At 35.1% G+C, this 17,735-nt stretch overlaps 1 protein-coding gene across 1 annotated transcript; it reads left to right on the top strand.

Moving 5' to 3' along the window:
• The first annotated feature begins 634 nt into the window (after window positions 1-634).
• Window positions 635-9,181, top strand: LOC126778900 (trypsin-like). Its single transcript, XM_050502653.1, has 6 exons — window positions 635-1,034; window positions 4,368-4,475; window positions 5,787-5,907; window positions 6,546-6,692; window positions 7,204-7,332; window positions 8,173-9,181. Exons 1-6 carry the CDS (start codon window positions 768-770, stop codon window positions 8,376-8,378), a joined length of 978 nt encoding a protein of 325 aa, XP_050358610.1. The 5' UTR covers window positions 635-767; the 3' UTR covers window positions 8,379-9,181.
• The last annotated feature ends 8,554 nt before the right edge of the window (window positions 9,182-17,735 follow it).

Below are 17,735 nucleotides of genomic sequence, written 5' to 3'. Positions count from 1 at the left end.
AGGCGCAGAACTGATGGTTTTACTTGTTTATGTGACAAGAAAGTCTAGAACCTTTCTCGACAGAATCGAAGAGATCGAACTCAGAACCTGGGGATTGTCAGCCTCATAAGCTATACAGTAAATACTAGACCAGGGTTTCCCAATCTTTCTTCCGTTAAACTAAGCCGTTAAGCCTAACCGATTATAAAATATATTTTTTAACATTATTTTTTTCTAAATTAAAAACACATTACTTAAATGATTCTTATTTATTTTATTTCAAATATGCAAACGAATTCCGCCAACTTTGACTCCCATCTACGTTATTCTCCCCTAATGTGGCGTGCCCTCCTGGTTGGGAACTCCTGCACAAACCAAAGAGGCAATTATCTATATAAATATATAAGTTCACCATAATCACAATATGTCACAATTGTTTTTAAAATATATATAGGAATTGATATAAACGCATGTCACATTACACCGAGTCGAATATTAACCGTGACAATTATTGAACAAAGATGCGTCCTCGGATCGAACCCGTGACCCACATTTCATGTGTAGCACACATGGCATTGTGAACGGAGAAAAAAAAACAAATCGTTTCGTCCTCAGATGCGCATTTCGGTATCAGCTATCGGATGGTATCCACGCGATATTCAAGCGCTCATAATAAATAACGAATAAAAAAACTAAGCGATATGTTTTGATTTAAATATTTAATTCGAACGTTTTCTTTTTTCGAATTGAGTGTTTTGTTTTTTATAATCTGTGTAATTAAAATCAAAATGATTAAATCAATTTTAATGCTAACCATTTTGAATGTGTGTTCATCCGACGTTTTTACGAGTCATGTAAACCATATGGAGTATTATAAGAACCGAACTCGTCCCTCGAAAGCCTTCAACAGCTTCTCAACGAACTATTTCAGTCAGAATTCAATCAAACCTGGCCGAGAAAAAGTGAAGTGCGGTACTAGGACAGTGGATTTTACATTACGACGAGGGAAAATCGTTGGAGGTTCCGAGGCTCCCTATGGGGCCTTCCCATGGCAGGTGAGTGACACCCAAATTGCTTAGTTAGTAGCTTAACGATTAATTGTTGCTTATATTGTCAGAAAATTCATTAAGTTAGATTATTTAAAACCATATTAAACAATGAGCTGATAGTTATGTTTAGTTAAATTTCGGCAAGCATCTCCGAGCAGCTAATTCTTACAACCGTATTGATGCCGCATGGTGGAATAAACTCCAACCAGACTTCCTCAAAAGGAGAGGAGTTCTTGTCTCAGCGATGGGACATTTAGAGGCTGTGACTTAAATTGTTTTTATCTGAGTTTTCTTATGCTTTTGTGTTTAAATTTCATCTAGTGTTTGGTAAAATATTTTACAGACAATTTAAATAATCCTTAGAATAATAAATAGAAATAATGATTATTGAGACCTTTTTAGCATTGCCAATTAATATAATTATTTAAACTTTATGTTAAAAAAACATTTATAGTTCAAGCATAAATAAAGATTATATAAATAATAAAAAGTTATTAGTATTATGTGTTTATATACAGAATATATTCACAGCTTGGTTTTAATAATATTCCAAACCGAGAGCTTTAAATTGAATCTTCTAAAATCATGTTTCAAAGGAGAAAATACCTGAATGAATTTTTATGAAGTCTTTAATTGCTTCAAGGTCTTCTAAACGGCCCTTGAGACAGATAAATATCAAAGGTAGCTTAAAGCATGTTAGTTTAAGAGGTAATAAATGATTGTTTCTGTTAAGCTTAAGTTGCATCTTCGTTTGAATTGTAAGTGCAATATGAGTATCTTAATCGATGATCGCGTGTTCGAATCCAGGCAAGCACCACTGAATTTTCATTAGCTTAGTTCATGTCAATTCATCTCGTGCTCGACGCTTATTGAAATAAAGAAATCTGTACGTGTCAGGTAAAAATCTGCCAAATTTATATCTACCACACTGCAATGGAACAGCGTGGTGGCCTTTGACTTAAGAATAAAGGAGTCTTAGCCCAGCAGTTTGACAATTAGTCTGTTATTTTTACTTCATGCAAGTACAAGTATATTTACATTTATGCAAACGAATAACATCTGATGAAAAATTTATTTTCGATTGCGCAAAATATGTTTCATATAAAAATATAAAAATAACCGCGAAAATTAACAAAAAAACGTTCTGACAGTCCGCCATGATGCAACGTTCGGAAACGAATGCTCGTTGAACTTTCACTTTTAAATTGTCGCCAAACATTTTGGAGATCCTCAGCTCCTCCTTATTTGAATGTAATATTTTACAAAAAAAAAAAAAAACATTTTCTTTTATTTTGATTTGATATAAATTTCTACATAAGTAATTATTAAAAGAATATATTTAATACAAAATAAAAACTTGTATAGAGTAATGCAAAATCGTTTAAAAGCAAACACAACTCACTGAAAATAAATTACTGTGAACACCTTATTACAATACAGTTTAAAAAAGAAAACAGCTGTTCACATCCGAAAACAAGAACTTATAATTAAATAATAATATTACTTTTTTAGTAAATTTATATTTTTTTGCAATAACATATTTAACATAATAACATATTTAACGTCTATAAGGGGTAAACTTTATTTTAGGGGGTAAATTCCTCTTAGATATAAAGGTGCACATTTTATTATTATATAGCTATTTGTAACCAAATCGATATGATTTTGATAAAATCAAATTATATGCTATACTGTAACCCTGTAATGTCAAAAATAATTGTTAACTTTTCTGCCTTAGTGGTTATATAAATTAAAAAAATAGGCAAATGGATAACCTGCAAGTATTACGTTTCGATTCGATTGAGACAATTTTGTTAGTAGAATTGCTAGTTTTAGTAAATGAATTAATTGTATAAAAAAAATCTCTATTTTTTATTTATACAATTAATTCATTTTATTATTTTTTTTTCCACGGCAAAAATTGTTTATTGGTCAAAGTGTAATCCTGTCTAGCAATTAAAGTATGGCAATACTCAAAATAAATGACATTTACAAATTAACAATGCATAGACAAGGTGAGATGTACTTTGCTTTATAGCTATTTGGTGTTAATAAAGTTTATTTCTAATAATTGTATATTCGTTAGTACAAAAATATATGTCAATTAGAGTAATTATTCTTATCATTAGTATAAAATGCTCATTTATCTAAATATTATGGTATTATTAGCCGAGATCGCCCAGTGGTAAGAACGCGTGAATCTTAACCGATGATCGAGAGTTCAAACCGGGTAAGCACCACTGAATTTTCATGTGCTTAATTTGTGATTATATTCATGTCGTGCTTTACGGTGAAGGAAAACATCGTGAGAAAACCTGCATGCGTCTAATTTCACTGAAATTCTGCTTTCTGTGTGTTCCACTAACCCGCACTGGAGCAGCGTGGTGGAATAAGCTCCAAACCTTCTCCTCAAAAAAGGAGACATTCACAGGCTGTGAATGTCCCTTTGCTTCAGTACACTAGTACTGTAAGCGTCATTAGCTCCATGATTTACGGGCTGCGTAATGTAACAAGCAACAGTACTTGGTACTGTTGTGTTCCAGTTTGAAGGGTGAATGAGCCAGTGTAATTACAGGCACAAGGGAAACAACATCACAGTGGCGGTGAAACGGAAAGGTGGTGGCGCATTGACGATGTAAGCGATGAGTACATTTCATACAATGCAAATTTCTATGGGCGTTGGTGATCACTTACCAGGTGGCCCATATGTTCGTCCTACCTACCTATTCTATAAGAAAAGGAATATTAGACATTCCCTTAAACAGGCATTGTTGTATTTTTTAATTACTGTTTATTCTACGGAACCCCTAATTGAATACTGCGCTTTATAACTATTGAGCTAACAAAGATACTTTGTTCGAGACCACACTTTGCATACAATGTGCTAGCCTCGATTCAATTTGACACACATCGTTGTATAATAGTTGAAAACTTAAGATCATTTTTATATCTAGGTTAAATGGTATCAGGCGATTGTTTTGGATTATTCCCAAGAGCTGGTGACCTAAATAGTGGTACAGGGAAAGTCAACAGGGGCCGTACGGGACCCACTGCTGGGCTTTATCCTCTCCTATTGAGTAGAAGGTCTGGAGCTTTTTCTACCACGTTGCTGTGGGTTGGGTTACGCATGTAGCTGATTTTTACCCTTAACATGCAGTACTATGTTTTCCTTCACATCCTAAAATTAAGCACATGACAAATCAGTGGTACTTGCCTGGGTTTGAACCGAAAATCTTCTGGCCACTGGACCATCTCGGCTCTTCTTTCAGTTGGTCTTGGTTCGTCTTTGAAATTTTCCAAGACCACTGTAAATGAGAATATTTTGTTTGCTTCTTTCAGGTGGAAATCCAAATGCTGGATGCTGATAAACTAACCTTCGAACATCATTGTGGAGGTGCAGTCATTGCAGAGCGACTTGTGTTATCCGCTGCACATTGTTTTGATAAAGTTAGTACTCATTTACTTTTAATTTATGATAGATTTGAAAAAGTGTTCTACCCAAAAAACCTTGTACTATTTTCTTCGCTAATCTTTGATTATGATCATCAATCTTTATTAAATATAAAAGCTTTACACTTACTTATTGATTGTCATAAAACTACCACAAGGACAGAAATCACCTCAAACCCGAGGAAAATCGAAAAAAGAAAGTCAAGGAAACGTAGTGAACTGAACTGCTTTATTTTTCGCTCAAGGAAATCTAAATAACTGGCCACTTACTTCAGGAGAATATAGATCGGGTTCATAGTTTAATCTATGAGTTAGTAGACTGCGCGAAGATATAGCCTTGAATGTATTGTTAGCCAGTTAACGATATTTGGTACCTTCAGATATAAGAAAGTAGATAAATATATCTACTTGTCATGTCGGAGAGATCATCATTAGTAGTTACGGACTTAGTGGGTGTCATTAGTGTAATATGCGAGTTTTACTGGTGGTAGGGCTTTGTGCAAGCTCGTCTGGGTAGGTACCACCCACTCATCAGATATTCTACCGCAAAACAGCAATACTTGATATTGTTGTGTTCCGGTTTAAAGGGTGAGTGAGCCAGTGTAATTACAGACACAAGGGACATAAAATCTTAGTTCCCAAGGTTGGTGGCGCATTGGCTATAAGCGATGGTTGACATTTCTTACAATTGGCGTTTGGTGACCATTTACCATCAGGTGGCCCATATGCTCGTCCACCTTCCTATTCTATAAAAACCAACTAGTTTCACAGTACTTTCATTTATTAAAATAAATAAATTTAGTTTTATCGAGTAACAACACTGAGCAGCGGGTTCAGGACACCGATCCGGCTTTAATCAACGAGAACACTTCAACGATCCAGCTCCATCAGTTGCTTTCTCTCATTTCATTTCTTTCTATTGCTTTCAAAGTTTTAGAAAAATGTAACAAATCAAATAAAATTAAATCAAGAATTCTAAAAGTAACAATAATATTATCAATAAAATATTGACAAATAATATTGTGTGTCAAACATCAATCAACCGACTCATAGCTTCCTCCGACATATATATAAAATAAAAACACATATCACTCGCATTTCCACACATACACTTACTCACAAACCCCAATCACGCACAAAATACACACCACTAAAAAACTTATTTCACACATATACACGTAACATACGAAGTGTTATATAATGTAATTTTTAACAATAACATTTGTAAATATTAACTTTTTATGTCCCAATAAATAAATTAAAAACTTCTAGTACCATTGTGTCTTGATTTTGTGACTTTTTTTTCAGCAACCACTCCAGTTGGACCACATTAGATTACTAGTGGGAGAGCATCGTTTGAAAATGCAGGACAAACACGAGAATCGGTTCCTGGCTGAGAAGGTGGTTCCGCATCCTGAATTCAGGAAGAGTAAGTTCGATGTTTTGTATAAAAATAAATATGTTGAGCTTTAGTGAATTTAATGTTCTTAAAGAAATCAGAAAATTATATACCCAAAGAGTCCATGGCATTATGATGTCCTACTGATCGGATTTTGCCATGGCAGTCATTCTCAAGATAGATTAGCCAACCGAAGTCCTGGGTTTACGCTTCAGGTCGGGCCGATAAAAAGTTGTAGAATTTTCTGTCCAAGAATTCTCAGTAGCAGCCCGGAGTTCAGAAGCTGGATGTGTCTGCAATCCCATGCCTCGGAAAACACGTAAAACCATTGGTCTTACGCATGAACTCCAGTCGTATTGTATTACTGTCTCACTGGATTATGAGAGTTAGGGAATAGAGATTGCTCCTGTGCTTGCTCACACACTTGTGCACTATAAAATGTCCTGCACAGTTGGTTAGTCTCCCTTGAGATTGATTGAGAAACGTGGCCGTCCGAGTTGTATCAAATGCGTTAGTTGTAATTTTATTCACATTCGAGAAACAAGTTCCTAATACCCGCTCGTAGACTTAGTAGAATAAAATATACAAAATAACAACTAACATTTATAGATATTATAGGATACTCTATACGTACAAAAAATATATTCTATCATGCATTATTTATTCAGATGGTCCACATAGCAACGACATAGCAGTCATCCTTGTGTCACGTTCCGGCGTTCAGTTCAACAGTCACGTCAGACCGATCTGTTTGCCCGACAAAGATGACACAACCGGAAGATGGTGTGCTGTCAGCGGCTGGGGATATCAGGCAGGTACCGATTTTTTTCCTTTACGTTTTTACTCAACTAATTTACAAATTTTAGAAGAAAGCGAAAAATAAAATCATAATATTTATGGAAAACAAATGGTGGTAGATATGTGACAGTAAGTTGTCATCTAACTCCACTATACAATTTCTCTAACAAAAATGCTGTGTTTTTTTTAAATTCAGAATAGGTAGTCAGACTGGCAAACCACCTGATGGTAAGCCCCCGATAGTTATTGGCATTGTAAGAAATATTAATTATCCAATACAATGTCAATGAGCCACCCTTTGGAACTAAGATGCTATGTCCACAAAGAAGCTTGTTACACTTGCTTACTCATCCTTATGGAATATAATAATACTAAATATTGGTGTATGGTGGTAGAATATGTGATGATTGGATCTAACCATACGTACTTGCACTTAATCCTACCACTATGATATTCATGTCTGTAATGGTTCTTTTTAGAAAAAATAATATTTTTGTTAACTTTAATGAAGAATTGTTTTATTTATAGAAGCAACAGAGAATTTCGCACCCGTTTTAAGAGCAGCAGCCGTGCCTGTGCTTGATCAAACAACTTGCAGAAAGGAAAAAGTATTAGGTGGATGTCAGCAAACGATATTAGACTCTATGTTATGCGCTGGTGGGTATAAAATGAGTTTATAATATATTTAGAATAAATATAAGCAATTATAAATATTCATTAAATCATACCGATATGAATATATGTAATAAGTCTCCTATTAAACTCTATATGTACGTCCGCCTTTAGCGTAAACTTCCGATAGACTTTTCAACGCCAGATAGCGTCAGCAGTCAATACGGTCTATAGTTGTGATCAAGTCGTCGATAGTGCATAAACAGTCGCGTGTGTTTGTGACATATTCTACTGATGCTAGATATGTCGTTTACTGCTGCTGGTCCTAATTAATTAGCTACCCAAAGCGTTTGAACGCTGCATACGACGTCAATATGCCGAAATCGGTGTTTTACCGAGACACACCACAACTATACTATATTTCTATAGCAGGTATTGTGTTGCGGCGTATTTAGTGACGTTGTACTGATGGCGTAAATAAGAAACCACGAGCTAAGGAAGCAAAGGAAGTGTGATAAGCATATTATATAATAGTCTTCTTTAATGAGAAAGTTTCATTCTTCCTGGTGCGAGTTTTTTTACTTATTCGATAACGTTGACGTTAACTGCTATTTCACGTTTCTATGGAATTCCAATTATTGTCATTAGATGGCGCTGTTTTCATTTCAAACTCTCATTAGGCACACTGTTCAAATCATACAGAATGAAAATAAAATACCCTCTATTTTATTTTCATTCTGTATGAAATAGTTATAGGCTTAGCTAGTTTAGGACCATCCATCCAACCACCTGTTTAGGAATTTAAAATCTTCAGCATAATTACAAATTTTAATACAAAAAAGAAATATTTATTGTCTATAGTGATTCCTATTAATTTATTTTCAGGTATCCTATCTGGTGGTGTCGATGCGTGTAAGGGTGACTCAGGTGGTCCCCTAGCATGTTACAGCAATCGTTGGCAATTACATGGCGTCGTGTCATGGGGGTCCGGTTGTGCGAGGCGAGCACGGCCTGGTGTTTACACAAGAGTAGCTTCTTACGTTGATTGGATCAAAATTACTGCTAATTCTCTGGGACAAAGAATATATTAGACTATACTTGTAAGAAATATGTAAAAGCATGTATGCTTGCGATTAAAATGGGATACTACCTTTTGGAACTGATACACGCACGGTCCAGCCGCGTTTCTTACCTATTAGGATTTTCCGTCGTGATTTATCAATGTATTATTTAAGATATTTATGACTGTATTTTAGTAATTAGATTAATAATGAATGATAATTGACGGGCCAATTGGCGTGGTTGGTAGATACTTGCCTTTCACGCCGAAGGTTGTGGATTCGATTCCCACCCAGGACAGACATTTGTGTGCATGAATATGTCTGTTTTTCCTGAGTGTGGTTGTAATTATCTATATAAGGATGTATTTTCAAAAGAAAAGTAGTGTATGTAGTATATCAGTTGTCTGGTTTCCATAGTACAAGCTCTGTACAAGCTTAGTTTGAGATCAGATGTCCGTGTGTGAATAATGTCCCATTATATTATTATTAAAAGAGAGGGGGGTAAAAGTCAATAACGCGATATCATTCTTTCAGTTTATCATTCATACATATATGTATACATAAATCCTAACATCCTAGAGTTGTATAATTATGGCTTGAAATTCGCTCGTTATTTGTTAATGGTTCGGTTAGTACTGAGTGCTATAATTTATTTACTTACTGCCAAAATTCGCCTTGGCCATGACATCCGACTAACACGAAAAAGTCTTTAAATTTTTTGGGTTAATAAATAGCCTATGACACTCACAAATAATGTGGCTTTCTATTGGTAAAATAATTTTCAAAATCGGTTCAGTAGATCTAGAGATACAACCTCACAAACTTAATTTTTTTTTTTTCGCTGGAAAAACGTGTTTACGCGTTTCTCCCACACGAGTTGGGGGGGGGTATGTGGGACTCGCCGGCACTGAAGGCGCCGGAATACCCACTAAAAAACCAGCGGTACCCATTCCGTCTTTTCGAAGGGGTGTCACGGGATCGCTTGTGCATCCTATCGTGACGCACCGACGGTTGGCCCACTCAAGCGGGCCTCCATTCCTAGGGGGTTCTCGGGGTACGGAATACCCCCCAAACCCCAGCGGCGCTTACGTTGGGGGAAGAAGGTGCGCATAGCGTCGGCGCCTCCTCCCGGGTCTTCTTCGGCGGAGCGAATCAGCGGCGGCTGACCTCGCCTCTCGCTCTCGCTCCACGACCTCCTTCTGTAACATGACACTCGCAAAAAGAGACCATCTCCATCCAACACCTCTCGCTGCCAAGCATAGCGTTAATCACGCTCGGCAGCGAGATGTCTCCGCCAACTATCGCCGCTAGGGTATGCCTCTGGGGCCCCCACGCGGCACACTCCGTCAACGTGTGATGTGCCGTGTCCAGTGGCGCACCACACTCATGGCAGGAGGGTAATATCTCCCGCCTCGCTACAACCTCACACACTTTACCTCCTATAATATTAGTATATCTGTACTATTATTTATCTAAATAGAATATGATCCAATGGAGCAAGAGCACAGATAAACAAACCTGAGATCTTCATATTTCATGCGACTTGCTAATAGCTCTGCTATATACACTACAGGCCGTTCATGATTAATATATATTTATTTGTAATATAACATTATTCCATTTAACTACTTATTTCCACTTCCAAAGTTTCGACAACAATTTCGCCAACATTGTAAATTTTTTCGCTAATTCATAATTCGTATATTCGATTTAAAAAAATTATATTATTAACTTTAAGTATATACAAACCCGCAATTCTATTAACCCGCATTGGAGCAGCGTGGTGGAATAAACTCCAAACCTTCTCCTCAAAAAGGGAGATGAGGCCTTAGTCCAGCAGTTGGACATTAACAGGCTGTTAATGTTATATACATTATATAACCATAAGCCATTTACGAGTTACTGAATTTACAATAAAGTATTTTATTTAGTTTTATATTTATTATTAATCAACTATTTATTGTAGCAGTATTGTAATTTATAAATTAACTTTAACGCCAAAGATTATTGTAGTTACCATTGTATGCTAAAACGAATTTCAAATAAAATTTAAAAACAGATTCTTCTTTTATTTTATATGAATGCATATATATCGTAGTAGCACAATAGCGTGCTAGTTTTGGTACAAAATACATGCTTATTATTGCAACTGAATTTCATATAAACACTTGATGGAAGGGCTTTGTGCAAGCTCCTCTGGGACACCACCCACTCATATATTCTACCACCAAGCAGCAATACTTAATATATGTATGTTCCGGATTGAAGCGTGAGTGAGCCAGCGTAACTACAGGCACAAGGGACATAACATCTTCGTTCCCAAGGTTGGTGGCGAATTGGTGATGGTAAGTATTGATTAAAATTATTAACATAGCCAATGTCTATTGACAGTGGCAGCCTAGAACTTAAAAAAATAAAAGAGTTTAAATGTTTTATTTTGTAAGCATGATAACACTTTTAATGTGACGATTTATTAAAAACAATATATAATTTCATTGCAATACCATCATTGTTAGTTTTTTTAAAATTAAAATTTAATACTTTTACACAATACTTACGTACTCACTACAATTATTATCATAGCATACGAAATATTTGAAACATGAAGTACATTATAACTTTAGGGCCTCACATTTAAATATATAGCCCTCTTTTTCTCTCTTTTTACATTATTGATTTAACATTCGAAAGAAGAAGACAAAACATCATTTATACAATCGACAGATACAGTTTTGTAAGATGATCACTTCATCTTACAAAACTGTATCGTTTTTTTATTTTATGAAACAGAAGGTGAGCCAGTATAGCGAAAGAAGTGTTGTGTTGTTATAAACAATATTTATTAAACAGGCAGAGTGACCACCCTGCTCGAGTTCAACAATAATTATGATCGTTAATTGTAAATACATCGCTATTTATACAAAAGTTAAATTATTATAATGTTGGTAGTTGCAAAAATCATTTAACGAAATTAAATAACATTGAAACAAAATTTATAATCAAATTAACTTAAATAAATATTAGGTTATTCTAAATTATATACGCGTTGGTCGTAGCGTTGAGTTTAACACTTATTTTATCTTATTAGGATCTTCAACAAGAAATACACATGACAAGCTTTAATATAATATGCGAGTTGTAAATCTATGTGCTCCATCCATCACATAAAACTAAGTAACAGATAATATTAATAGTAAAAATAAATTAAGAACTTAACACTTTTTAATTTAGGTTAATTATTATAGAAACCCAATAAAGCCCTCAAGAATAAATGGGGCATTACCCCAATAAGTGAACTATGATGACCAAGACCATTATCTATAAGATAATTGACTTAAAAGGAATAACAATAAAAACAAAATATTGAGCTGTTGTTCTTGTTGAATATAACTCTGCTATATAGACATGTATATATATATATATATATTATTTTTTTTTTATAGAATAGGAAGGCGGACGAGCATATGGGCCACCTGCTGGTAACTGATCACCAACGCCCATAGACATTGGCATTGTAAGAAATGTTCACCATCGCTTACATCACCAATGCCCCACCAACCTGGGGAATTAAGATGTTACGTCCCTTGTACCTGTAATTACACTGGCACTATTGGGTATCAAGGTAGTAGGTATGATAGTAATTTTTCTTATAAAATAGATAGGCAGACTCGAAAATGGTCCATCTGACGACGATGTTTACGTCACGATATAGACATAGCGGAAATATCCACTTCTCACATAGCCAATGCGCCAACCTTGGGAACTAAGATGTTATGTCTCTTTTGCCATGTTATGAGTATTTAGGTAATAGGTAATGAGTAACGTTACTTCGATGTAATTTTTCAATATCCTTGACAGACATACTTATCAAACGCGTAAATATAATTATTGCCAAATTTTGATAAGCGACACACATCTCTGACATTAATATAGAATATTTTCCTATGATTAATAATGTATACGTGTTTTATAACTTATATAGTTGGTACATAATATTGATAATGATTTTTGAGGATGACGATCTCCTGACCGATTTTGGCCACGGTGGGCAATCCCAAGGGAGACTAGCGTACTACGCAGGATATATTATAGGTGCACAAGTGTGTTATCCGCTGGGACGACAATTTAACGTGCGACGACGATTTCAACGTGCTATCCGAAGCTTGGGAATGTTCACACTTCCAAATTTCACACTCCGGGCTGCTACGGAGAAGTTTTCGACAGTAAATTCCAAGAACATTTTATTGGCGAGCCGGTTGGCGTTGTTGGTAGATACTTGCCTTTTCACGCCGAAGGTTGTGGGTTCGATTCCCATCCAGGACAGACATTTGTGTGCATGAACATGTCTGTTTGTCCTGAGTCTGGGTGTAATTTTCTATATAAGTATGTATTTACAAAAAAAAAAAAGTAGTATATGTAGTATATCAGTTGTCTGGTTTCCATAGCACAAGCTTTATACAAACTTATTATTATTATTATTATTATTATTATTATTATTATTACTGGCCCGACCTGGGGTGTTAACACAGGGCCTCCGGATCTGCTACCTTATATTATCGCTAGATTAACAAGGCAGTCAAATGTAGTACCAGTATTTATATAAAGAATATTAAATAAAGCCGACATGGCTGATTAGTTATAACATGAGAATTTATAGCGAAGATGGCGAGTACGAGTCCGGGAAAGCACCTCAAATAAGGTGTAGAGGCTTCAATAAACAGCTCGAATTCGGGTTGATGGATATATATGTGGCAGATTTTTATAGAACACATGCAGGTTTCCTTACGATATTGCCTTTCACCACCGAGCACGAGATGAATTATAAACACATGAAAATACAGATGAATTCGCAATTGTCCTTTATATTCACGTGTTCGTTTGATCTGATGATTAAATCATCTCAATCCTTATCAAATTATTTCCTTGGTGGTAGGAGTTTTTGAGAGCACATATGTGTAGGTAATGTAAAGGGTGAGTGAGCCAGTGTAACTATAGGCAAGACAAGGGACATAAAGTATTAGTTCCCAAGGTTGGTAGTGCCTTGCTTTAGGAAAGTACGCGAATAAGTCGATTAACACTGGATAAAATTTCGCATGTGCGAAGTCTGGAGGTGCAGGCTTTAATATTCTTTTTTTGTCTTCTTAAATGTTAAGATTTTTTTTAAGAACCGCACCGCACCATAAAAAAAGGAGAGGAGGCATTAGCCCAGCTGTGGGACATTCACAGGCTGTTACTCTTATTGTCTTCTTAAAATTACATTATATATTAGAAAAATATTATTTATTTATTTACATAACAATAATTTAGATTAAAGACTTAAATATATACGAGTAAAAATTAAAAATAGTTTTTGTACAATAACAGTGTGGTAGCTAGGATACTAGCAGCATTTATCCAATGAATCGCAATTCTGGCCGAAAAATGAACCAACCTATCCTAAAACATATTGAAAAAGGGTAAAATGGCGATGTTAGGTTATTAAAGTTCAATAGCATTAGATAGATTAAAAAAGTTAAACAAAACATGATAAAAAAAACCGTTGGGTTTTTTTCATCGGTTTTTTCAGGGCTGGGTGTTTCTTTTCCGAACCGGTGGCAGTTTCTAATTTGACTCAATAAGTAAGTGTAATGATTCTATGTTGAATAAAGTATTTTGATTTGATTTAATATTATAGATGTTTTCACGCATAAATTAAAAATTATAAAATATCGAGTTAAAATTAGTTGATATTGTTGTTTTTGTATTATCACAAAATGTCGTTCCCATTTTCTGTTATCTAGCGCGTAATACGAACGTGACTTGAGTTGAAATTGTAACGATCAAGTGTATAAGATATATGTTAATTGGTTCCTTACAATATTAACATTAAATTTGTATACAGTAACAGCCTGTTAATGTCCCACTGCTGGGCTAAGGCCTCCTCTTCCTTTTGAGAAGAAGATTTGGAGCTTATTCCACCACGCTGCTCCAATGAGGGTTGGTAGAATACATATGTGACATAATTTCAATGAAATTAGACACATGCAGGCTGTTTTCCTTTGCCGTCAAGCATGAGATTAATTAAAAACACAAATTAAGCACATGAAAATTCAGTGTTCACGTTAAAAAAATTGTCGAGTCGTCTACAGTTATGAAATCGTTAGCCTGATTGACTATTAACGCACTGCGAAAACTACTGATTGTGAGTATGGAAAGCTGGGATTTGGGACTTAGGTTTATTTTAATTATAAAAGCGCCCGCTAAGAAAAGGTTTATCGAAATTTCAACTTTAAAAGAAAAGGAATGGGATGAGTAACTTTGTATAAATTATATAAAAAATAGTACGAAATCGGGACGGGTCGTTAGCTTATAATTTTAGATTTTTTTTTATTATAGGTGGATGGTAAGTGCTCACCACAGTCTATAGACATTAGTGATGAAAGAAATACTAACCATTCCTTACATCGCCAATGTGCCTCCAACTTTGGGAACTCAGATGTTATGTCGCTTATGTCAGTAGTTACACTGGCTCACTCACACTTCAAACCGAAGCGCAATAATACTAAGTATTCTTGTTTAGTGATAGAATATCTAAAGAGTGGTGGATGGTACTAATCCTGACGAGCTTACAAAAGCCGTACCACCTAGTATACATATATTAAATAAATGTTTTGGATTTTCCCAAGGAACTCTACATAAATAAATAGCGATCACGTGTTTTTGTAACCTTATAATGTTAACTTTAATTTTCGTATTAAAACAGATTTCGCTTTTTTTTAAAAAAAAATTAATAACACAATAATGACTGCTGTTCACGCTTCGATCGCATGGGTGTTATTTATGGACATGTATGTACCCTTTATTTATTTATTTATTAATCCTTTATTGCACACACTTTACAAACATTTAGTAACATATAATAGCTAGTAGTACATATAGCATGCAAAGGCGTACCCTTTATATATCTGTGTCTCTCACGTATGGCCAATAGTAGCCGTTATTGATTAATAAAGCTAAAGAGTTAGTTTGTAGGCGCTAATTGCACGATCTACCAGTCCGATTTGAAAAACAATCTTTTTTTTTCTTTTTTTTATAGAATAGGAAGGCGGACGAGCATATTGGCCACCTGATGGTAAGTGGTTACCAACGCCTATAGACATTGGCATTGTAAGAAATGTTAACCATCGCTAACAGCACCAATGCGCCACCAACCTTGGGAACTAAGATGTTATGTCCCTTGTGCCTGTAATTAAACTGGCTCACTCACCCTTCAAACCGGAACTCATCAGATATTGCGGTAGAATATCTGATGAGTGGGTAGTATCAACCCAGATGAGTTTGCACAAAGCTCTACCACCAGTAAATCTTTGTATTAAGTGTTCACCGGTTCCCGTAGACATTGATATTGTAAGAAATATTACCTATTTATACATTGTCATTACGCCAGCAACCTTGAGAACAATTTTATGTCTTGTGCAACAGAACAATGCATAGAAGTTCTGTCTAGCGATGGATTGGTACTTACCAAGATGGGCCAAACAACAAACAAAGCCCTATTTTACCTTATAATATCACACTACGACCCGACGGTGTCTGGTCTCGTATAACATGGTTAAAAACCTTGTTGAATTCCCAAGATTCCTTAATAAAAAAATTGAAGTGAACATTTCTGTAACGTAACATTTCTGCAAATGGTTCCTTCAAACGAGGCGTGAAGAGGCATCTTGCGGGCCGGCAAGGCGAAGGCGGCTAGTGCAGAACGTTTTTCCCGACTGTACTGGCCGTCGTCGCGTTTGGACTCCACTACCACTTACCATCAGGTGGAGTAGAGTCATTTGCCCTCCTGGCGAATATAAAAAATAAATAAATAAGAATGTGCGAAATACCGCTGACTGGCTGACTCATCACGAGATCACCGAAACTGTTGACTTGAAATTTAGCATAGTCACTCACTAAGGATTTAACTCAAATCCTATTTAAAATTATTATTCTATCCGTACGAAGTCAGACCAGATATTAATATTGGCAGAATATTTTTACAAATGTATAAAACTACATGCTATGTCGTCGTCTCGTGAACTGCTCGATTGCAGCTACGTCAGCAACAATATAAAAAATAATAAAGTTCATTTCAAATAAATCAAAATGTGCCATTGAACGACATCACGTCACGTGTGCAGTCACGATACACGAACCATTCTATATTATTCTTATTGATAACAGCTTAAAATTATAAAAATAATCGCTTAATTATAATACGATTCTGCCAAAAAACGAACAAAATAGTAAAAAATGTACTATATATTAAAATCTGTTCGGACATTTAAGAGTTATTATCGTATAAAGAAATACACATATATACATGAACCCTGAAAACATTACGCTCCTTTTCTGGCAGTGATAATACACTGTTGAGTGTAACGGCGCCATTGGTTTAGTGGCTTGTACGTCTGTAGATCGTGAGGGTTGAGGAATTCGGGGACGGGCCCATAAGAGTTTTGTATTTCCTGTCTTTTTAGCGGAGCTTTGGCAATATTAATCTTTAATTCGCTTCAATAGAAGTTTGACAGCGGAATTTTTAGTAAGTAGACAAGTATCTAGACACGCGGTAGCGTGTCAAGTCAAGTTCAAGCTAACAGAACTGGCAAGCAGCACTGTGTGTAATATTACACGAACGATTTGGACCTACTTTTGACCCCCTCATAACTAAAAAACTATTTCACACAAACGTGTCAAATTTGACTCATACAATGAAACCTTTGAGATACATATATTAACGTCCAATAAGCGTCATTTTTATCACTGACTGACCTATAGATCAAAACTCTAACCCAGTCCCAGATGACCTAGAAAGTTCAAATTTGGCATCCAGATTTTGGGTGAAAACAAAGGAATAAATCAGAAACTAGTAAATTTTTATTATTTTATTATAATTTTTCAATAAATTGATTCTATAAGGAACACTTACTTATAATGCCTGTAATGTAAGAATTAGCAATTAAAATTGATAGAAGCCGGTCGATATTTGAATTTTAAGGTCTTAACGTGAATATATAACGAATGGATACCACCCTTATTTTTTTTTTTCATCCAAAAATGTCAGTTTTAGTACTTATAACTAAGAGTATAGTCGACTTTCGTATTTATTACGTTATTAATAATTATTTATAAGTGTAATCATCTTACCTATTGATGTTTGTTGTGCGCTAAATATTGAAATAAAAATTAAAACTAAATCCCAGTTAATACCCCATTACAGGCAGTATAAGTAAGTGTTCCTAATAGAATCAATTAATTGATTAATTATAATAAGACTACAAAAAATTACTAGTTAATTTTTGTACAAAAAGTAATAGTAATAATAATAATAATCATTTATTCTCGGTCAACAAAAGTCCCAACAATTGA

Source organism: Nymphalis io, chromosome 27, assembly GCF_905147045.1.
Source record: "Nymphalis io chromosome 27, ilAglIoxx1.1, whole genome shotgun sequence".
Taxonomy (NCBI): Eukaryota; Metazoa; Arthropoda; class Insecta; order Lepidoptera; family Nymphalidae; genus Nymphalis; species Nymphalis io.
Note: the sequence above shows the minus strand (reverse complement) of the source record. Positions and strands in the feature narration are given on the sequence as shown.